This window comes from Cervus elaphus, chromosome 21 (genome assembly GCF_910594005.1).
Source record: "Cervus elaphus chromosome 21, mCerEla1.1, whole genome shotgun sequence".
NCBI classification, from domain to species: Eukaryota; Metazoa; Chordata; class Mammalia; order Artiodactyla; family Cervidae; genus Cervus; species Cervus elaphus.
Window position 1 is genome coordinate 65,806,978 of NC_057835.1, and position 23,618 is coordinate 65,830,595.

The 23,618-nt window shown below is 45.1% G+C and overlaps 1 protein-coding gene across 8 annotated transcripts in view; it reads right to left on the reverse strand.

The window, feature by feature from the left end:
- Positions 1–23,618, reverse strand: part of VPS13B (vacuolar protein sorting 13 homolog B) — a 775,932-nt gene that overhangs the window by 18,099 nt on the left and 734,215 nt on the right. For all 8 annotated transcript variants that reach the window (XM_043880234.1, XM_043880239.1, XM_043880237.1 and 5 more), the window contains 2 exons: positions 8,109–8,227; positions 3,257–4,062 (listed from right to left, as the gene is read on the reverse strand). In XM_043880234.1, the coding sequence (XP_043736169.1) occupies positions 3,257–4,062; positions 8,109–8,227 (925 nt within the window). The remainder of the gene's footprint in view (positions 1–3,256; positions 4,063–8,108; positions 8,228–23,618) is intronic.

Sequence of the window (23,618 nt, forward strand, 5' to 3'; positions counted from 1 at the left end):
CCCCGGAGCGGCTTCCCGCCTTGGCTCCCGGGTTGGGGCTCGGGGCTCTCACTCAGAGGACGTGAGGTGCAGGCAAAGGCTGGGCCTTAGGAGAGGACGATTCCAAACAGACAATGTCTTTGGGGAACATGCTGAGCTCCCCAGCCTGGGGTTGAGAGGGCTTCAAGGGGAGGCTCTTGGTGGGGGGACAGGAACCAAGTGGGAGCTGATCCCATGTCTCCCACGGCAGGTCCCGGGAGGCCAGGCCTGGGACAGAGACCCCCAGTCAAGTCATCAACCCCAGAGGGTTGTGACTGTGTGGGGGGGCAAGAGCCAAACCACAGCCCTGAAGGGTCCCCAGGCCCAGCCCTTTGGAGAGGAACATCCTTCAATCTTGAGCCCCCTTCTCTCCTCTGGAACATTAGAAGACAACGTAAGGGTTTAGGTGAAAAGAGGGAATTATTCCCAGAAGATGAGAATTATAAATGGAGGGGTCTCTGGGCATTCACCTCACTTACTTCACCCAGCCACTCTGCAAGTGTTAGTATCTGCCTTCATGTAAATTCAGATTAGCTAAGGACTGAGCCTCTCCCTGGATGAAGGGACCGTGCCAGGCTCAGGGGACAGAGCCTCGTGTGACGTGGTGTCGCCCTGTCTCCACCGTCTTGAGGGCAGGCAGGACCAGGAGGGGACTGCAGCTTGGCTCTCCCCATCTCCCCGCTGCTTAGACACATGGGAGGGCTTCAAGGCCAGGCTTACCCGGTTCCAAAGCCCACCCTCCCTCTTCCTGCGAGCCCAGGCCTTACTGAGTAGGCAGGCTACCATGGAAGGCTGTAGAATATTCTTCCTTGGAGGGCCTTCTTTGGATGTAAAGAAACAACAGATTTCCTTTAGCCTGGAAGAGCTGGAAGGTTCACTTGGAAGCAAGAGATTGGACGTGAGACAACTGCCCTTCTCTCCAAAGCTTCCATATAGAGATGAAGAAGGGAGGGCAGCTCCTGCCAAGCAGGGAGCACGCACTGTCTGATGGGCCTGGTCAGGCCGGCACAGCGGGGCACAGGGCACACAGCAGGCAGCCAGCCCCACCTTCCAGCCCACAGCCCGGCCACAGGAAGGTGAGGCGGACAGTCCTGGGTCAGGCCACTGCGGATGGGGAGGCTAGGTACAGACCAGAGCTACTTCTCAAAGCCCCCGAGACGGCCAGAAAAGGACCAAAGCACCTGAGGGCATTCTGCCTTTAATTATTTCTCTCCAAAAGCAAACATATCGCTTTGCTTACTGGGTTTGGAGATTTTGCTGAAAAAAGGTACCTGCTTGGCTGCCCATCGAGCCGAGCCTTGGAAATAGAGAGGGAGCCCGGGAAATTAGAAAGTCCACATAGTCTCTCCTTCAAATAGGGTCAGTGGTCACTCATTTCTAATCACTGTATTATTAAAACCTCTATAAGTACTTCCCTAGAAATGAGGTCAGGGTATTTCAGCCATTTAATCAAGTCCAGTGGGTGAATCCTGACCTAAGTGAAGGCAACTTGCCCACTCCCAGGCCAGCCCTTCCTTTCCCAAGAAGGCCAGCACATTCTCTCTGAGATGCTTCTACCCGGGGGTAACCTCCTACCCTCTTCCCATTTCCAACTCTTTCAAAATCACTGTTTTCCTCCAGATAATCTTCAGACTGTCTGTAAGGCCTTTAGTGACAGAACTCCCAACCGGCCTAAAAATTTGGCTCTCTAGTGTAGAATTTCTTGTTTCAGCATATAATGAGATGGGGACAACAACTTGGAGAACTTTTAGGTAGATTACCAAAAAAATGCAAACAGAATATTCCTGTGAAAGCTCACAAAAAATAAAACAAAGAGGTCACTTTTAGCACAGAGGCTGCGGGACATGGCTCGCTGGTAGTGGTCACAGTTGCAGTTTCCCTGCCAGCTCACTACGCTGACGGGTGCTCCCACGCCTTTGCCCAAGGTGATGACCAGGTGGAAGGGAAGCTTACTCCTTCTCAGGCTCCAGACCAGAGCTCAGTAAGCTACCTGCCTGCTTCTCATGGGAAAAGCAAAAACTGCCTGAAAGAGTAAAGTTTTTCATACACCTGACTATTAAATTTGAAATGGTAGCTGCTTGTTTTAAAATAATTTCTTAGCAAAAGGGAAATCTTTTCTTCCTTGTTGTACAGGCTACGAGAACAACAGTTTCAGGGCAGGGACCTCCCCTGATCTGGCCATTGAGAGTTCTGGGTAGCACTCTAATGCTATGGATTTCCTTAGGGAGAAAAAGTAATCTTACCAGTATGGCAACAACATGGGTCAGTCACTGCTACAATGCTGTCTTATCTGGGAATGCACTCACCAAGGACAACGTTGGCACATTCTGTCCTGTGTTAGTTTTAGAAAGTAAGACCTCCCTGCGCTTTACCAGAAGGGGCTGCGAGACCAACTCCGGTTGATTGGTGTTGGTCACCTCGAGTTCCTAGCAACGTGAGGAGCCTGATTATCAGACTGAAACCGTTTAAGAGTGAATTTAGATCAGGAAGGCGAGCTCTGATGCCAACTACCACAGGGAATCCGGAGACAACCTGGTCTCCAAAACAACCTTCCGCTCACAGTACTCCCCACACCACACTGTACACATAGCCAAACACCCGCCGCGGACTCTTCCCGCTCAGGTCTGTGGAGAGGCTGAGACACCTACAGCCTTCTCTTTGCCGTCTGTCTAGACAGGCAAGGCTGCACTGGGGAGGTAGAAGGCTCTTTATGCATCTGACGAGCACACAAATCCTCTGAATTTCTCACCTAGAGCTATTCATGGGCCGTAATGAAGAAAGTTAACAGCCCAGAACTACATTTCTTTTAGGCCCAGGGGCTGAGAGGGCCTGGGCGGGTTCTCCTAGCTGCACTAGCTCCTGATATAGAGCCTTGTGCCTGCAAGGAGCCGAAAGGGCGCTTGCTAAACGGGAATCAAAATTCTGTTACATAACAGCAAATTTAACGGCTGCTACTGCTTAAGGGTTCATTAAGCGCCACCCTAAATTCAGGGTACTTCACATACTTTCATTCTTTTCTTGTCAGAAATCTTAAAACCCATTTTATAGGTGAGGAAACTGAGACGTGGGAGGTTCAATAACTTACCCCCCGCCTCGCAGCCAGCAGCAGCAGGGTCTGGATTCCAATCCACTGCTGTCTAACTGCTCCTCACCCTCCCATGCTGTTTCCCCGCGTCTTGGAGTCAGGACCCCCTGAAGCCTTTCTTTCTCGCTCAGGCTCCCTCTGCTGTGTCCTCACCTGCTCTGAAGAGGGCCCCCGCGGCGTAGTGCATGGCCAGGGCGTGGACGAGCTGCCTGGCCGTGGTGAAGATGGGGCCTCTTTCGAACACTGAGAAGGAGAGCGGAGTGTGGTCGGAGGCGATGTACAGCTTGAGGGACGCGTGGATGCTGACGAGGAGGTTCACGGGCTGTATCACCAGCTTCCGCAGCTTCACGGGGTGCACCAAGGCCCTGGCGTGCTGCCTCACCTGCATGGGCAGCAGCTGTCTGCCGCCTGCAAGGGCCGTGGGCTGAGCACCTGGGCTGCTGCTGGGCAGGTAGGTCTCAAACAGGGTTTTGATGTAGTAGACAAATGTGTCTTCCACATATAACCGGGCAGGTTTCAATTCAAAACTGAACTCGTTCACATCAAACAGGATGTCCTTGCCCTCGGTTAAGGTGAGGCAGAGTTTGATAAAGCAGTTTTTCTTGAATTCTTCCAAAGCTTCGCTGGATACGAGAAGACTCTGCATCTTGGAGCACTGAGGAGATTCTGTTTTCTCCCCCTGGCAGACCAAGACAGCGAAGTGGAAATTGGACTTGTTGTAGAGCTGGTTGTCCAGCTGCAGGTCTCCGCAGTAGACCTCCACAGAGTAGACGTGAAAGGGGGCGGCGGCCATCTCTTCCCCAGGGAGGTGACCAGCCAGGGGGGCCATCTGGAGGAAAACGTGGTCCAATGTGAGTCTCAGAAGCTCGGATGACGCTCTGTGGTGGGTGAGGTCATCAAACACTGCCAGGCTCAACTGAGTGACGAACATTTTAAATGTCATGATCTTCTCCAGAGTTCTGAAGGAGAAAGGGAAGAGAACATGAGCATCTCTCCTCCACTTTTCTTCTCCCTCCCTTCCTTCCTTAATGTCTTAGTAGATTTTCAATGATGGAGCCGTCTTAGATACCTCCTGATGTCCCATCAGATTCTCATAAGAAACAAATTAAGAACTCAACTTTCAGTACATCGTGTCTGGACAGAGCCGGGCACGCTCCAACAGCACCGGGAGATGTTCCCAAAGGGACTATTACAAGTTCTTGTCATGTTGCCCTATCGTGTTTCCCTTATCAACACCAGATTTTTATTCCCAAATCCTTTGAGTTCTTTGTGCACTAAGTCTCTGTTGTGATCATCATGAGGCGAAAGGTCGTAATAAAATAATCAAGATGCCTTATAGTGGGAAAAATAAGAGCAAGCAAGAGAAAACTTCCCGTGAACCCCCCGGCACAGCCCAGCGACCAGCGTCTCGGGCGCGTGCTCTGCTCTCCCGGAGCAGCCTGTGCTCCGTCTCCACGAACCCCTCTGTCCTGAGCTAAGCCACCGTGCTCTCACCCTCTTCAAAGTCATCGCTCCAGCAATCCACTCCCTCCTACACCATTTCTTCTTCCTTACCAGCAGCTTATAAACATGCTATTATTTCTCTTATCTTAAAAAATCCCTCTTATTAACTAACTCCTCCTCTAGCTACCCTTTTCCCCATCCCCTTCACATAAACACCCCAAAGCACATAAACCTTGTCTCCTGGTCCTCACTTTCCATTTTCTCTTAGCCTTGCTCCACACAGGCTCTGTCCTGCCTCCTCTACCAGAGCAACTCCCATCAGGGATCCCAAGGGACTTCCTTGTTGCTAAATTGAACAATGGGCTTGAAGTCTGTGACTCACGCACCCCACTGTGGCATTTGAGTGGATGACTCCCTCCTTCTGGAAATACTTTCTTTGCCTGTCTGCTCTCAGCTCTTGTACGTCTCGTCACTCATCACCTATGGGACGCCCTCCTCTTCAAGGTAAGGTGCCCAAGCTTCAGCCCTTGGTCCTCTTCTCTCCCCACCTCCACTCGCTCCCCTTGGAGGTCTTCATCTGGGCCCACGGTTTGGCATCTATACGCTGATGACTTCCACAGTCACACATTCAGCCTAGAACTCCCTGTGAGCTCGGATCTTGCATTTCTAACTGCCCATCCACACAGGAGTCACTTGCAAGTCTCAGACATATCAGGGTGGTCATGTGCATAGTCACACTCGTGATCTCACCCCCAAACCCACATAACAGTTGCTCTCCTCTTAGTTTATGACGACTACATCCTACCAGTTTCTCAGATCAAAACTTTTATTAGAGTTCGTGATTTTCAACCCATATCCAATGCATCAGAGAAAATTCCACTGGTTTCTTCTTAAACTGCATGGCGAATCTGACCATTTCTTACCACTTTGCCTGATAGTGTGGCCTAAGCCATCCGCACCTCTAGTGTGAGTAACTGTAACAGCCACCTAACCAGTCTCCTTGCTTCCTCCTTTGCTTCTCTATAGTTTACTTCAAAAGCATGGGGAGCTATATTCAATATTCTGTGACAAACCATAACGGAAAACAATGTGAAAAAGAATATATGTGAAATATATATATATATATATAAACTATACTTCAATAAAATTAAAACAAAAGAAAAGGAGCCATGGTCTTCTAAAAATTAATGTCAAATCAGGTAACTTCTCCGTTCAAACAGATCCAATGACTTCCCCGTTTCACCAGAAGAAAACGAAGCCCTGCACAACATGTCCCCTCCTTCCAGCCATCCCCTGCCTGACCCCGGGCCCTGGTTCCTTCTAGTTCACCCGCTGCACTTGGCCCGCACTGGCCTATTCCCTGCTCCTCCAATACGCCAGGTGCACCGTTTCCGACTTCTGAACTGGCTGTACCCTTTGTCTGCAGAGTTCTCCCCAGATAATCATATTATTAACCCCCTGGCTGCTTTCAAGTCTTTGCTTAAATGTCAACTTCTTGGTGAGGCTTACCTATACCAGTTTTTCAAAACTGTCCTCTCTCTGTCCCTATGCCCAGGGAATTCCTGGTCCTGACCAGGCTCTGTTTTTATCGCTGCAGAACTCCAACCTTCCACTAAACCATAAAATTTCCTTTTTTTTTAAAGTTTATTCTGTCCTCCCATTGCACACCTATGAGAATGTGATCTCCTTGGGAGCAGGGACTTGGCGCTGTTAGGTCACAGGTAAGAATAGCACTGGCATCCAGCAAGCACTTGAGAAATACTTGCTGAACAAATGAATTAAGGAAATACAAGTAAATACTTAGGTCTTTCTTATTTCTACCAATGAATGCATAGGTTGTTGCTACTGTCATAAACAATGCCCTACTAATGCCCTATATAAAACATTCCTGAAGTTGTTGTGTGGGCCTGAAATCCTGGCTTATGCAATTCAAAATTCAGTCTCAGTTCTATTACACTATTAATTTTTTTTACAAACTGTTCTGGGCAAAGGAAACCGTCTACTCAACCTATTTGAAATATTATAAATTCAAATTAACCATAATATGGCAAGGTCCAAATTAATGAGTTCTTAACCATGTATGAAAAGCAAGGAATTTTTTTAAAAAAGGGTTTAAACAAATGTATAAAAGTTAATGACACTATTTTATGTTTTAAATTAAATTTAAATAACAAACTAACTTTCTGATTATAAAATATGTTCTTATAGAAAATTATTAAATAATCGCTTATAACTGCACATCTATTAACAACTTTGATTCTTTTCTTTCCAGTGTTATTTCTAGGAATGTTTTCTGTATGTATGAGAATGTGTGTGCACATATGTACTTAAGTGTGCCTATGTGTGTGTGTACATAACTAGGATATATTTGTATATTCAACTTTATATTCTGTTTGCTTTATTTTAGATTCATCACATGTATTTTTCTATTCCACTAAAATCCTATAATGGTATATTCTGTAGATATACCATTTTTTTGTACATCTGTGTATCATCTATTTCCCTGCTGACAGGATCTGTACTCTGAATATTTTGCCATTATAATTAGCAATGTGATAAAATCTCTCTGTATATCTTTGCCTACTTCTCTAATTACTGCTTTAACTCTTTAGCTCTTAAAACTCTTAAAAGTAGAATTTCCAAGCCAGAGGGATTTTAAAGCTCTTAATACATATTACTAAAGTGCTTTCCAGAAAATACTAACAATTTACACTTTTAGTAGGACTGTATATGATGGATGTGTGTGTTTTAGTCACTCAGTCATGTCCAACTCTTTGCAACCCCATGGACTGTAGCCCACCAGGCTCCTCTGTCCATGGAATTCTCCAGGCAAGAATACTGAAGTGAGTTGCCATTCCCTTTCCCAGGTATATAATGGAACATCATTGTTAATTCAATATGTAATATCTTATTTAAACTTTGCATTTCTTTGGTTACTTGAGTTTCCACTTCCCAGAATTTTCCGTTTGTGTTTTTTACCCTTATTTAATTTTTGGAAAGAGGGATGATTATTATTAAATAATTAATAAATGATTATTAATAATTAATAATAATAATCCTACTGAATTATATGAATTCTTTTAAATTAAGGCTATTAACTCTGGTTCATATTTATAAAACCTGATGGCAACATTCAGGTTGAAGCAGGGGAAATGTGGCTCTGAGAGGCGACTTTAATTTTGCTGTAGTTCTAATTGCCAAGTCTAATTACTGATTACTAGGTGGTCATGTGGATAGAGAGGCATTAATCTGTATTTCAAGCTAACGGCAAGTTAAGATGTGTGTATCGGTCTGTGAATCAGTTTGCTAAACTTACCAGAGAAGAACTGGAAGGCATACCCATGGAAGATGATATATTGTTTCTTCTTATGGGTGTAATTAAGTGCTAATAACCATATCCTTATGGATTACAGAATAATTAACCAAAAGCTTTACACACACACACACACACACACACACACACACACACACATATATGGATAACAAAAAATGGTGAACAGTAGGTTTACAACTTTATAATGTGACACTTACCTGCTGCTACTTGGATACTAGTTAAGCCTACCTGTTGGTATTAGTTAAAAGAGGTCCAGCTTTTCCTTCTGGGGCCACAGTGATGAAGACTGTGCCACACTGATGGACGGTGTCCACGTACACACAGCCAAAGCCAGTCAGGAACACAACCTGTGAAAAGAATATTCAACATCAGGTTGGAAAGCAATACAAAACACTACTGAAAAGGCTTCAAATGTCTTCAGTTCTGATTCAATACCACAAACACTTGCTGGTTATATTTCTTTATATCCATGTGTACAGGCTATTCTGCTGACTTGAAAAAAATATCAAGTCCAGATTTTTCAATATCCAGCTGTAAGTTTCATAGGAAAAAAATGATGGATGACAGGGCATGTGTCTTCATCCTCTCCTTCTCTGGAATTGGCAAATAACTCTGCATGGGCTGGAGACTAGCCATGGACCAGCCTTATGTGTGCATATGAATCTCTGTGGGGAAAAAAATCCCTGAATTGAAATGCGATGTGCAAAAACCTTTCAGGCTTTTGAGTTTTGACTTAACTACCATAATGATGCCCTTCTGTGCTGGGGACACAAAATCATACCTGAAAACCCACCAACAAGTCACGCTATAATCTCCTCAAGGTCCCTTACATAAGTTGGAACAAGAATGTCAGGTAACTTCATTTGCTTAGAGTAAAAATTGATTTTTCTTCCATGAGGAGGTGGACTTAGACCTAAAAAAAAAGTTCTATCTCAGAAGTCAGGTGCCAGGCTAGCAGAACAGATGTCCTTTCAGCATTAAATACTGATGTTGCTTAAATGGATAAATATTTGAAAACAGAACTATTTGAAAAACAACTCCAAGAACATCATGTTCACAGCCAGCATTACCTGAAGGTAAGGGCAAGAAGCTCCTCGTGTTTGGGAATGTTGATGCTGATGACGTGTATTATCAATTCAGTCCACGCCTGGGCCCTTTTTCTTATTACAACAGCAAATAAAAAGAAGGACTGAAAATTCCTGGATGAAGGAACAAAGCTAGGTGTCTGCTTGGCATGGAATGAATGTGTTCTAATTTTGACCAAATGAAGAGGTACCCGAAAGAATGTACACAGAACCACAACAGTCTGTGATTCTCACCCTTGGATGTGACTTCAAGGTCACTGGGCTTCTTTCTTATACTATGGCTCCTCCTTCAGAAATCCTGACCGTCTTCGGTATCCAGGGCATCTGGAGGTCTTCTCTGCCTCCTCCCTGTTTTCATCTCCTGCTCTGCCGACTCCTGCAATAGCCTTTTCTCCTTCTACGGCTACTACTCTAGCTCAGGCCCTTGTCTGCCCCTCAGCACCATCTGTGCAGAGAAAGCACTGTCCCTCTATGCAAATCCTTTCCAAATCCTGTGTATCTTTGCACACACAGGGTGTTGTTGCTCAGTCACTAAGTTGAATCCAACACTCTTTGTGACCCCATGGACTGTAGCAAGCCAGGCTCCTCTGTTCTCCACTATCTCCTGGAGTTTGCTCAGATTCACGTTCATTGAGTAGGTGATTCTATCTCACCATCTCCTCCTCTGCAGCCCCCTTCTCCTCCTGCCTTCAATCTTTCTTAGCATTAGCGTCTTTCCCAGTGAGTCACCTTTACGCATCAGATGACCAAAGGATTGGGGCTTCAGCTTCAGCATCAATCCTTCCAATGAATATTCAGGGTTGATTTCCTTTAGGATGGACTTGTTCAATCTCCTTGCAGTCCAAGGGACTCTCAAGAGTCTTCTCCAGCACCACAGTTTGAAAGCATCAGTTCTGTGGCTCTCAGCCTTCTTTATGGGCCAACTCTCACATCCATATATGACTACTAGAAAAACTATAGCTTTGAAAAGCTATACTGGAAAAACTATCGTCAGCAAAGTGATATCTCTACTTTTTAATATACTGTCTATGTTTATCACAGCTCCTTCCAAGGAGCAAGTGTCTTTTAATTTCATGGCTGCAGTTGTTCATTGTCTGCAGTGATTTTGGAGACCAAGAAAATAAAATCTGTCACTGCGTCCACATTTCTTCTTTCTATTTGGCATGAAGTAATGGGACCACCTGCAATGTGGGAGACTCAGGTTTGATCCCTGGGTTGGGAAGATCCCCTGGAGAAGAGAATGGCTACCCACTCCAGTATTCTTGTCTGGAGAATTCCATGGACAGAGGAGCCTGGCAAGCTATAGTCCAAAGAGTCAGATATGACTGAGCAACTAACACTTTCACTTTTCACAGTAGGACTGGATGCCATGATCTTAGTTTTTAATGTTGAGTTTCAAGCCAGCTTTTTCACCCTCCTCTTTCACCCTTACCAGGGACACCCTACTCAAGGAAGATATTCTCTATTTTATCTGTTCTTTTCTTCAGATTGATACCTATAGCTACATTCCAAAAGCACATTAACTATATTTCTGTTTCATCACTAATCTTATTGTTTGTATTACTGTCACTGGTTTTTATCAGAGACTCAATCACTAGATTGTCAACTTTTTGAGGGCAGGAATGGAGTCAGTTTGTATTCTCTATGGACATGTTTCCCAAATGGATCATTTTGCAAAAACATCTGTTTCAAAAGGCTGTATCCTGAATTTGCCTTTTCTGTTCCAAGATAAGAACTGAACTTGACTATGATAAAATGATAAAATGTGGAAGGCAGCCAACCTAAAAAATGGCTCAGCTCACGAATCTAAAACAAAACAGATATTCTTTGAGAGCCAGTCACATTTATAAAAGCTATTATTTTATATGTTATGTAGAGTAAGTCAACTGCTTTGTTACTAGGTTTACAGACATGGGATTATTCATTTGACACAAACCTTTTAAAGGTCTTAATGCTCCCATCTCCATTCCTTCCTCTCAAGGACTATCCTAACTTCAGAGGATACCTTAGGGTTTTAGCAGAGAGTGTTAAAAACTAGAACTACCACCGCTCAAAGTAGGGAAGGAGGGGACCAGAAGAGGAAAATACTTATTGTTCAGCTCATTCTCAAAGCAGTCTGCAGGCCTTATGAAATGAGGATTCGTTTACTTCATAAGATAGTAAAGATAAAGCAGCTGAGGGTTTCCATTAACTTCCCAGGAGACTCTGAAAGCAAGCAGATTAACCTAAACCTTTAAGGTATTTCTTCTGGCCAAACCTTGGACTTGGGAGAGAAATTCTGCTGGGTGTCCCTTTTAGTCATCACTAGAATGGAAGGAATGCAGACTTTAATTCTTGGAGCCTACTCTTGCCTCCTTTCACATGGAGAGAAACCACTCTCAACATCAAGCATTTGGTACAAAGTGAGTTCTAGGGGCCAGAGAGTTAGGAACTTCAGTGCCAGAAGAATTAGGCACCTACACCCTAGAAATTAAAACAAATCCTTGTCTTGGTCTGGTGGTTTGATCATTTAATCATTAATTAAATCAATGATCAGATATTTAAGGTGAACCCACAAAGAGCTCCTCACTGCAGTAGGCACTGAGAAGATAAAATCACGCCCTTGGGTTGCTCCCAGCTTGGCTGGTGAAAAGGCCAAGTACACAGATAATGAGATAAGAGCCAAAAGTTCCAGGACAGCAGTATATATTTCTCTTAGAGCATTATCATGGTCTCTGTAAGTTCATGAGGGCAACACTTTTGTGTCCATTTTCTTCAAGATTTACAACCCGTACTCAGTAAAGATCTGAATGGGCATCAGCTCAAGGTGGTTTTTGTGGTAGAGACGTCTAGTGTTCACCCACACCCAGCCGCCCTCTCCTTCCAGGTGCAGCGCAGGCTTATACCCGTTAGCCCCTTGCAATGAGACCAGGCAATGAGGCCAGCTCTGGCCAACAAGCGAAAGGCAGTATTGACCGGTGTTAGCTTCGAGCCAAAGGGTGAAAGGGCCAGACTTTTCCCCGAGCTGCAGAGGCTGAACAAAAGCTTTATGTTCCACATCAGTGGTGGGCCATATCCAATCGGATGCCTGTTTTTCGGTAAACTTTATCTTGTATTGGGGCGCAGCCAATTAACAAGGCTGGGACAGTTTTAGGTGGACGGCAAAGGGGCTTGGCCATACATATACATGCATCCAATCTCCCTCAAACTCCCCTCCCACCCAGCCTGCCACACGACATTGAGCAGAATTACCTGTGTATACAGTAGGTCCTTGTTGGTTATCCATTTTAAATACAAGAGTATGTACATGCCTGTTCTTTTAAATACAGTTTTACTGGAACTTATTTACATATTGACTCCGTCTAACAACAGAGTTGAAAACTTGTTGACAGAGACTACATGGCTTTGAAAGCCTAAAATATTTACTATTTAGACCTCAAAGAAAAAGCCTCTTGATTCCTGCTCCAGGTGGTGGTTATGGTAGATTATCCTCCATCAAGGAATTGCACATCCCAGGGTCTATGCCTTTGTTTAATCCCTTCCTATACTGATATGAAGCTTGGCTTTGTGATTTTCTTCAGATAATGGGATGTCCACAAGCATGAGGCGAGAAGCATGAATAAAAGCTTGCTTTGGGGGATTTTCCCCCTTGCCAACCATGTGAGGAACCCTGGCTTAGCCTTCCTGTGGAGGAAAGACCGCGTGGTAAGAGAGACACCCAGGCTTCCTGGATGAACTCCTCCCCTGCCAGCTCTCCACCCAAATGCAGCTGCATGGGCTTATCCTGCAAAAACACCATCCAGCCAAACCCTCCAGATCACCGCTGTTTCAACCCTCTAGGCTCTGGGCTGGTTGTTACAATGGGGCAGCCAGAAGATAATGAAGCCTCTGTCAACCTGGGTCCCTGAGTGACCATGAGGACAAAGCCCCTGATGACAAACACCGGGATACAGCATGAGCAAAAAGTCAATGGTAAGACTGTGATAGACAGCATAATGTACCCTAAACTAACGGAGAGACATATCAGTAATTCAAGTAGGGTTCCAGCAAAAACCTAAAACAGGAGTCAGCCTAATGCTGTGTACGTGTTCAGTCTGACTTTAGTCATGTCTGACTCTTTGCGACTCTAGGGACTGTAGCCTGCCAGGCTCCTCTGTCATGGAATTCTCCAGGCAAGAACACTGGAGTGGGTTGCCATGCCCTCTTCCAGGGGATCTTCTCCATTCAGGGGTCGAACACGAGCTGCCTGAGTCTCCTGCACTGCAGGTGAATTCTTTACCGCTGAGCCACCAGGGAATTCTGGCTTAACGGTAGCAGTAGAAATTGATATTGAAAGCTACAAAAATGGGAATTTATGTTGTGAGTGGCAGGACACTGAGTGAAACTGCGGTCTAAGATGACTTGGGAGGCAGATTATAAACCTAATAGATTTGTAGCTCTAGAAGATGAGGTTTGAAAACAAAACATTAGCAGTGTGTGTTGGCTGCTGCTGACTGCACCTGGCAATGTACTATGAAGAAGAGATGAGCTCAGGAAAGAACTGGCCGGTTTGCAAAAAGAAATTAAAGAGAATAAAGAGACTCCAGAAATTCAGAGCTTCACAAAGGTGGTAATGCTTTTAAACCCCAAATAGTAAGAGATAAAATTTAATCTTTGAACATGAAGGCAAGATTCATCTTAGACTTAGGGCTACGCATAGGCATCAGAGCTCACTGTTGAAACTTTTTAATTGTTAAAGTTACTCAGAAAAAATTTTTAGATCAACTGTTTACCATTGCCACAGAGGCTCCCTTAAATCCAGAGAGAGGTAAGGAAGCAAAATAGTACAGAAATATGTCATTAAAAGGACGAAGGATGTGGTTATTAGCACATGGGATTCTCTGGAATCAAACAGGTGAGAAGTCCACTGAGTTTCTGAGAAATTACTACTGCCTAATAAACTCACGAACCTAGACTAAAAGAGCCTGTGATTGATTATTCGAGACTTGGTACAACTTCAGATGTAGCCAAGGAGGGTCTCTGAGTGTGGACCCAGGGACGAGAAGGATGCTGGTAAAAGAGCTCTTCTATTAGCAGAGACACAATTTAAGAGATTATTCCTTACTTCTGAGATTAAAACCCCAAAATATGTGCTTAAAACAATTTTGGAACTGTTATGGGTGAGAGCACGTGCACGTGTCTCATTCTTCCTCTTTCCAATCTGGAGGAGTTCTTACTATTTTCTGTGTTACACTTTGGCAGGGTGAGGGGAGCCAGTGAGCTTATGGGTCTCCAGATGAAAAGGAGCCATATACACACTAAGAGAGCATCACTGAGAAATACTGGATTTCCACTGGGGTTTGAAGACTGGTTAGCAACCTAGGGAGGAGTGTTAATCTGGGCAGAGGTTGGAGGTGGGGTTCAGTTCAGTTCAGTCGCTCAGTCATGTCTGACTCTGCGACCCCATGGACTACAGCACGCCAGGCCTCCCTGGCCATCACCAACTCCCGGAGTTTACTCAAACTCATGTCCATAGAGTTGGTGATGCCATCCAACCATCTCATCCTCTGTCATCCCCTTCTCCTCCTGCCTTCAATCTTTCCCAGCATCAGGGTCTTTCCCAATGAGTCAGGTCTTTGCATCAGGTGGACAAAGTACTGGAGTTTCAGCTTCAGCATCAGTCCTTCCAATGAATATTCAGGACTGATTTCCTTTAGGATGGAGGTGGCGTAGTGGTGGAGAATACGTTATTGATGGCAAAGGGGATTTTTTAAATTTAGTTATTATTGCAGAAGCAGCTAGTGAGTCCTATTCAGTGCTGTCATTCAGTTATTTTTCACTTTCTTCACCTCACACTGGTAGTGTGGGGGTGTGCGTGGAAGGTTATAGGCAACAAATAGTTAGCGAATTGCTGCTTTAACCACGAAACATTTGGGGAATGGTCTGTGTTCTGTCCCTCCTGTTTCTGTCAGTGCACCCAGATCAGTATGACTTTCTCTTACATAGTGTGGGTATGAAAAAGCCAGCTGCCACCTACTTTGTACATTATCTTTTCCTACAATTATAAGTAAGGAACAGTGTAATATAACTTATGCTTTTTATATATTCAGTTACTTTTATAAATATTATTAAATTTATTTACTATACTGCTACTAGAGATCAGTGGAGAAATAACTCCAGAAAGGATGAAGAGACGGAGCCAAAGCAAAAACAACACCCAGTTGTGGATGCGACTGGTGACAGAAGCAAGGTCCGATGCTGTAAAGAGCAATATTGCATAGGAACCTGGAATGTTAGGTAGGTCCATGAATTAAGGCAAATTGGAAGTGGTCAAACAGGAGATGGCAAGAGTGAACATCGACATTTTAGGAATCAGCGAACGAAAATTTAGGACTGGAATGGGTGAATTTAACTCAGATGACCATTGTATCTAATCTGACTATATTTATATCCAACAAACATTTTAATTTTTACTTTACTGAGTAATTAGGTTATAAGATGACACCTGGGAAATAACTGAAAGTATTCTTGGAAGTCTGTCTCTTGTCCTTTCTCTCTCATTCTCTCTCTCTTTTTTTCTCCTGACAGGACATGTGCAATAAACCAGGGATAGTCAACGGGGAGTTACATGGCATCCCAGCACTTCAGTTCAGTTAAATAACAGGCATTCCTGTTACTGAAAGTCCTTAAGCCACCCGCTCCTCTGATTTGTACTAATTCTGTCACTGGGCTCCAGTCACCATCATGGTACAAGTGCTGCACTTCATCCCTCTTCAATCCTCTTTCTTTTACCTGATTAATTTTGCCCCCACCTCACATGTTCACTTCTTTTTGGATGGTCAACTTTGTGTCAGCTTGATTGACCACTGGGTACCCAGATGAAAACATTATTTCTGGATGTGTCAGTGAGGGTGTTTCCAGATGAGATTAGCATTTGACTCAGTGGACCCTGCAGACTCCCTTCCTGAGTGTGGGTGGGCATCATCCAGTCCACTGAGGGTCTGAACCAAAGAAATGGTGGAGGAAGAAGGAACTTGTCCCCTCTTTCCTGCCTTAGTGCTAGAGCTGGGATATTTCATTGCATCTTCTCCTGCCCTCGGACTGGAATCTACACCATGGTTCTCCTGGGTCTCTGGCTCGTCTATTGCAGATTGGGGGATGTCTTAGCATGAAATGATCTGAAGATGTGATAAATGAGGCATTGTATTTGTTCTGCTGATCCTTGGCAAAAATTCCTAAGACATTTCACCCTCTATTTTGGGAAGAAATGAATATAAAATATACTAATTTTATAAAATTAAACTAAAATTAATAAAAGGCGTTCCTTGTAGCTCAGCTGGTAAAGAATCTGCCTGCAATGCAGGAGACCCAGGTTTGATTCCTGGGTCAGGAAAATCCCCTGGAGAAGGAAATGGCAACCCACTTCAGTATTCCTGCCTGGAGAATTCCAGGGACAGAGGAGCCTGGCAGGCTATAGTCCATGCGGTCGCCAAGAGTTGGACACGACTTAGCAACTAAACCACCACTACCCAGATCAAATAGTTTGTCAAAGAGAATCATAAGAAGGAAAACCTTGGAATAGAAGAATTCAAGACTTGAAAGGGAAGAAGAGATTTCCATATGTGCTATGGGATTGAACGCTAACCTGCAGAGGGAATAAGGAGGGGAGATGTGGTCTACTTGGTGGCAGGCAGTGATTTGTCTTTAGCAGCCAAGTGGCCTGGACAGACTTTTCTGGCTGGATTGTTTTACTCACCACTGTGGTGGCAGCTGTGGAGACAGGTTTGAGGGCAGAAAGCCTGACAATGGAGAGACTCTTTAAGGGGCTGCTGCTAAAATCTGACCAAGGGATGACGAATAAAAGACTTGAAGTAGACCCTGGTCACAAAAAGAAGGGGAAGATACAGAGACCCTTCTTAGGGATTTCTGCCAGAACTTGTGGGGGAAGAAAGGGATAGGAAAGTACCAGGCTGCTGCAGGAAAAGACAGGCTTGGAAGCCAGACAGTCCTGGGACAGAATCCCAGGCCCACATGCTCTGTGCAAGCTAACCTCTCTGAGTTTCGAGTACCATCTACCTGGGCAGACTAATGACAGTATTTGTGTAGAATGCGTGACATAAAGCAGGCATTTGATACAAGTTCATATCAATGTTACTGAAGGTTTTAACACTGAAAAAATGGGGGTGATATTAATTAAAGCAGAGACTCCAGGAGAAGCTGGTTTGAGGGAACAGAAAATGAGCGCTCTGGTTTAAGATGATGACAGTGATCTGAAGTGTCTGTAGGTCTTTTGGGCAGAGATGTCTGGTGGGTAGCTAGATACACAGAGTTGGAGCTTGGGAGTGATGAGGTGGCCAGAGATAAGATATTTGGGAGTGATTGGATGATGGGAGCTAAAGTTTGGAGACAAATTAGCTCTCCGAGAGAGGAAAAGAAGGGGGAAGAGTTTCCAAGATAATCAAGGTAGGAAAGACTGGAGGAGGAGAAGAAGGAAATAACAGATATTCTGAGTGTAAGTCTAGTCCAAAAAGTTCTGTCTAGTCAAAGCTATGGTTTTTCCAGTAGTCATGTGTGGATGTGCGAGTTGGACTATAAAGAAAGCTGAGCGCTGAAGAATTGATGCTTTTGAACTGTGGTGTTGGAGAAGACTCTTGAGAGTCCCTGGGACTGCAAGGAGATCCAACCAATCCATCCTACAGGAAATCAGTCCTGAATATTCATTGGAAGGACTGATGCTGAAGCTGAAGCTCTAATACTTTGGCCACCTGATGCAAAGAACTGACTCACTGGAAAAGATCCTGATCTAATGCTGGGAGAGATTGAGGGCAAGAGGAGAAGGGGACAGCAAAGGAGGAGATGGTTGGATGGCATCACCAATGCAATGGACATGAGTTTGAATAAGCTCTAGGAGTTGGTGATGGACAGGGAGGCCTGGCGTGCTGCAGTCCATGAGGTCGCAGAGTCAGACACGACTGAGCAACTGAACTGACTGACTGAAGTCTTCCTTCTATATGTTGTTGTTCAGTTGCTAAGTTGTGTCCAACTCTTTGTGACCCCATGGGCTGCCAGCACACCAGGCCTTCCCGTCCCTCACTATCTCCTGGAGTTTGTCCAAGTTAGTGGACAAATGAGTCAGTAATGCTATCCAACCATCTCATCCTCTGTTGCCCTCCTCTCTTTTTGCTTTCAATCTTTCTCAGCATTAGGGTCTTTTCCAATGGGTTTGCACTTCGCATCAGGTGGTCAAAGTACTGGAGCTTCAGCATCAGTCCTTCCAGTGAGTATTCAGGGTTGATTTCCTTTAAGATTGACTGGTTTGATTTCTTTCTGTATTACTAAAAAAAACTTTAGAGATATCCCTTCTACCGAGAATCTTCAGAAGAAATGGTGTCTCAACTAGAACAAACTGTAAACACATGGAAGACTCTTGACCAGGATACCTGGCAGATGTCAGAAGTGGATGCCAATCTGCTGATATCTCTTCTGGCCCTGATAATGCAGGGGGGATGGGGAAGGTGACAGAAGCAAGCATGAAGCCAAAACATCTGCCCCACACATTTTATAAGTCAGATAGTCCCTTGCATCAACAACTACTTCTCTATGCAAAAAGTTGGGGCTGGAGGCTAATGAAGTCTCTGAAGATGACCACACGCTCTTTGAGCATTAGTGCTCAGGATTACCCCATGTCAGATTGGCACCAAATGGGCTGATCACACATTTGAGTCCTGGCTCATCAGGGCATTTACCAAAGTGTCTCATGATATTCTTGTAAGCAAGATAAGAAATATCTTATACAGTATAGTTTGAAAGTGCTTTTATAGATGCATTTTCTTATTGAAGAAATATGGGCTAGATGACAGTACAGTTTGGAGTGTTACTGGCTGACTGAACCCACGCATTAGGGAAGTGTCTCATGATTCACCACAGCACACAGACCTTGGACTTGTCCCGTTCAACATATTTATTAATAACTTGGATGAACACATAGAATGCAGGTTCACCACATCTATAGATGACCTAAAGCTACTAGGGATACTTAATAGGGTGGATGACAGCATCACAATTTTTTAAAAGTGATTTCAACAAGTGGACTAGGCCAATAGCAACAAGATTTAATTTATTGGGGATAAATGTAAAGTCCTGTCACCCGGTTCAAAAAGTCAACTGCACAGCAAGTCATATGATAAAGACCTGGAGGATGTGGTTGACCACGAGTTCAATAATAACAAACAGTCTGAACTCATTAATAAAAAGTTAACTCAATCTTCTACTTTATTAATGGAAGCATAGGGAGGTAATAGCTGGTTAGACCACATTTGGAATAGTATGTGTAACTCTGGCTGCCAGATTTTTAAAAAGGAACACAACACACGAGTGTGTTCAGACCAGGGTAACTGTGGCGATGGGTCTGGAAATCACATTTACTGAAGGAATGATTCAAGGAATCAGAAACGTTTGGCCTGGATAAGGGAACAGTTAGAGAAGACACTGAGGCTGCCTTCAGATAATTGTAGTGTTGCTGTATTAGAGGGGAAGTAAATACTCTGTGATGCCTCAGGGGTTAAACAAGGGTGGGTGAATGGATGCTACAGAGGGACAGAGTGTAGCTTGACGCAAGCCAAGACTTTCTCATAATCACTGCTGGAATAAGCCACGACTATGAAGTCAACTCTGAATATTCATTGGAACAACTGATGCTGAAGCTCCAATACTTTGATTACCTGATGCAAAGAGCTGAGTCACTGGAAAAGACCCTAATGCTGGGAAAGATTGAAGGCAGGAGGAGAAGCGGACAACAGAGGATGAGATGGTTGGATGGCATCATCGACTCAGTGGACATGAATTTAAGCAAACTCCAAGAGATGGTGAAGGACAGAGAAGCCGGGTGTCCACGGGGTCACAAAGAGTTGGACATGACTGAGCGACTGACCAACAGTGACACTGGTAGTTTTCTAGGGTGGGATGCCACAGAAGGGACTCTTGCTCTAGGTAAAAGCGGGAATTTGAAAACCTCTTCCCGCCTGTGCTTTCACCGACTTTCAGGTGACAATGTTTGTAGCCAGGTTTGGACTCCAAATGACAGACAGTGACCCTAGCTTGGTAGAGCAAAAATGACTAGGCCACATGTGAGCAGACCCAGGTTCCAGCCTGATGCTGTTTAATTATAAACCACCTAGCGGATTACTCTTTAAGCCTGAATCTTCTCATCAGTAACATAAACATCAAAATTACTGCCCTGACTACCTTAGAGCTTTTGCAGTGATCAAAGGCTCTATCTTAGGACTTAGTACACTTGACTGCATTCATTTAGTTACCCAGGTGCCTTGAACGTGGGAATTACAACATACTCAGGGCACAGGGTTTGGCCCTGGATAGGTCCTCAGTAAAAGTTTGCTGGTTAAATGGATGGAAGACTAAAGACTGGAGGGCAAAGCAAAGCACTTTGTAAGTGGTATGGAGTTCATCGGGGAAGAAAATGGCGATGATGCTGGCCCCACTAAACACTTCTGTTAAGACTCAAAGATCATGAGAATTTACTGGACCTTTGTAGAATTTACCTGCAAAGGGATAATTTTAACCAGCCTTTTGTGGTTTAAACTGCTATTCTTTGGCTCAGAAATTGCTTTTCATAAACAATTCAACTGCTTGCTGTGGTTCTTAAAAACCCAAACCCTTGTTGGAGCTACAGGATCCTGCCAGGTTGGGCCTTGAACCACCTCACTAGCCTCCTCCCCGGCCCCTCTTCCCTCCTCTGGCCACACTGGCATTTAGATTGCTGGAAGCGATCCCTCTGAGCTCCCTCTCTGAGCACCAAAACTTTCAACCTGCTCTGTCTGCTGAGAAAGTCTCCCGGTCTCTTGCCTACTTATTGCCTGTGCCTCTTTAAGGCTAAGATGTCAGGGCTCTTACGCAGGGACACAGCCTCTCAAACTGTTAATCGTCCGCTGTGTCACAGCACACCTGTACCTGCCTCTCCTTCAAAACTGTGATCAGAGTTCATAACAGCACAACCACCTGGGATTGCTTATCATCTACCTCCTCCACAGCAAATCTCCTTGAGGGAAAGGGCCGTGTTCCATTTTTGTTCACTGTATTTTACGTAGTCCCAGCTCCAGGTTATAATATAGTGAGTGGCACATATTAGACACTCCGTAAGTATTTGTTGATTGAACGACAGAAGCATACTTCACTGTGTTTATATTAGTTAAATGGTAAATACTGTGTTTTCCACATACCTTTTCTGTCTTGAGTTTTTCAAAAGAATGTTGCCTAGCTTTGACAAAAATAAGGTTTTGGACTGTCAGCAATTGAAAGCCCGTACACTATGACAGGATTCTAAAGTATTTCCCTCACAGGATCAAAATTATGACTTAAAATGATCAACATAGTAGCTGAAACAGTAAAGAATCTGACCGCAATGCAGGAGACCCAGGTTCGATCCCTGGGTCAAGAAGATCCCCTGGAGAAGGGAATGGCTACTCATTCCAGTATTCTTGCCTAAAGAAGTCCACAGACAGAGGAGCCTGGCAGGCTACAGTCCATGGGGTCACAAAAGAGTCGGTGAGTGACTAGCACTTTACTTAAAGATTTCCCTCCCCTGTTGCCAGGCTCCCCGCACTGTCATCATGGATAAGAGCTCCAGCTGCCACTGCGGGGCCTCTGTCCCCACCCAGGCGTGAGCCAGGGACACAGCCCCAGAAAACTCGCACCCATCAGAGTTCTTAGGTTTTCTCAGTTAACTCTTGATCCAAAGAACACTTCTTTGTGTAGCTATAAAGTTATTCTCTGCACATTTCCTCTCATATTCCACCTCAAAATTATACAACATGAAGTGGTCTTATTTAAAACACCAGGGAGGCACCGAGAGGCATCTCTGTGATGGACAAAAGCTAGAGGAGTTTTCTTCCCTGGGGCATAATGGAGACTTTTTGGTGCTTTAATTCTGCTTTTGTTAGGTCAGCTTTGAAATCCACATCATGAGCATGACACTCAGGGCTGAGGCAAGGCTCCTGGAAGACAAGCTTCCTCCTACAGAAGGGCTGCTTCCTTTCATCAGAGGACACGGCTCCCCACGCCTTCCCCACCCACCCCCCCCCCCCCGACCCAGTGATTTATACGCCCCGGTGTGTTCCCGGGGAGACGTCAGCGAGGGTCTGAAATGAATCTTCCTCCAGAATAGGAAGTGAGCCGTGGTCTGCGGGACATATGGCTCACAGCTCCTCCAAGATTAATGGGAACACGAGACTCTGCCGGGTCCTCAGACCGGGGGTGATATGGGTGTTGGAAAGACTACCTCCTCTCAGCTTTGAAGTATCCCTGACTACAAAGGTTTTGAGGAAATTTAGAGTGAACGGGAACTCCCAAAATAAGGTTTGGCAGGCAGATTGCCTATTGTAAAGCATTCCCTAGACATACATAAGCAAGGCTTCAGACACCTTCGCACGGATGCAGGGCAGTTCAGGGGACTTCGAGAAGCTGGTGATGCTTATTCTGTAAAGGACGGAGACTGGGAACGTCTCCAGAGGTCATGCCACCCCTGCGGATTTTCTCTGTTCATCACATGAGCGCTGTGGGGTGGACATCACACCTCTCTGCAGTTTGGGGCACCACAAGTGCAGGTCTCCCAGGTGAGCGGGGCCCCTCCTGCACCTGTCCACGGCCATGTCCTTCACTGTTTCCACAGCTGCACTCTCCCCAGGCCCCCACCCCTTTCCCCCTCTCTCTCAGCAGATGTTTCGCTCTACGTTCCCTGATAAATTTAGGGCCACTGGGTATCATTTCACTCCATTTCCCACCCCGAGCCCTCCAGAGATCTCTACCTACCCCTGTGCCCATCCCCACCTCTTTTCTACCATCAGAGAAGAGGGCGTGGCCCTCCTGTTCAAGGAGAATTATACTCCCTGTGCTTTGAACTTGTCTCTCTGGCGATTCTTTGCGCATGTTTTCACATCTCCTCCACTGACTCCTCTCCTGCAGCATATAAAAGGCTTCCTCTCCAGAGATCTCATTTGCTTCTTGAAAAAAAACACCACTTCTCCCCTGTCCTTGCACTCCCTCTGGACTTGTAACTTCCAATGTGATCTCGCCTGCCCTCTGCCCACCATCTTCCATCCTGGAAACTCTCTCTCTCAGAAGCTTTCCTGTTTCCGCCCCGCCCAGCCCCTCCTCCTGCCACTCTCCAGCTCCTTCTCAGTGTGAGGCTACATCACGCTCACACTCACAGAGTTTCCCAAAGTCAGGCCTGGCACCCTCTTCTTCTCCTTTACAAGACCTCTCTTGGTAGCCTCATCTCTTTCATCCATTCATTCGTTTGATATGTCTTCAGATCTCACTGTGTTGGCAGGCATTCTGCCACAGGCTGTGCATGAATAAGGCAGGGGTCTGACTGCCAGGAATCTTGACTTGTTAGGAAATCATTTACAGAAGTGAATGCAATTAAATGTTAAAAATATTATATGAGTATGCAGAGGGCCCTGGGATGGGTAGGGACTTCACAGGGGTGTAGGGAGAGAACCTTTTGAGAGATGAGAAAAATGTGCCAGCAGGACTGGGGAAGTGGGGGAGCTAAGGAACTTCAGGTAAGGAAGTAGCATTCAGAGCACAGCCGTTCAGAGCACATGCCGTGGAGTCAGGTAGGTCTGGATAAAACTCTCGTCCCTTCCCTCGTAACATGTGGGAATTCGACCACGTTTCT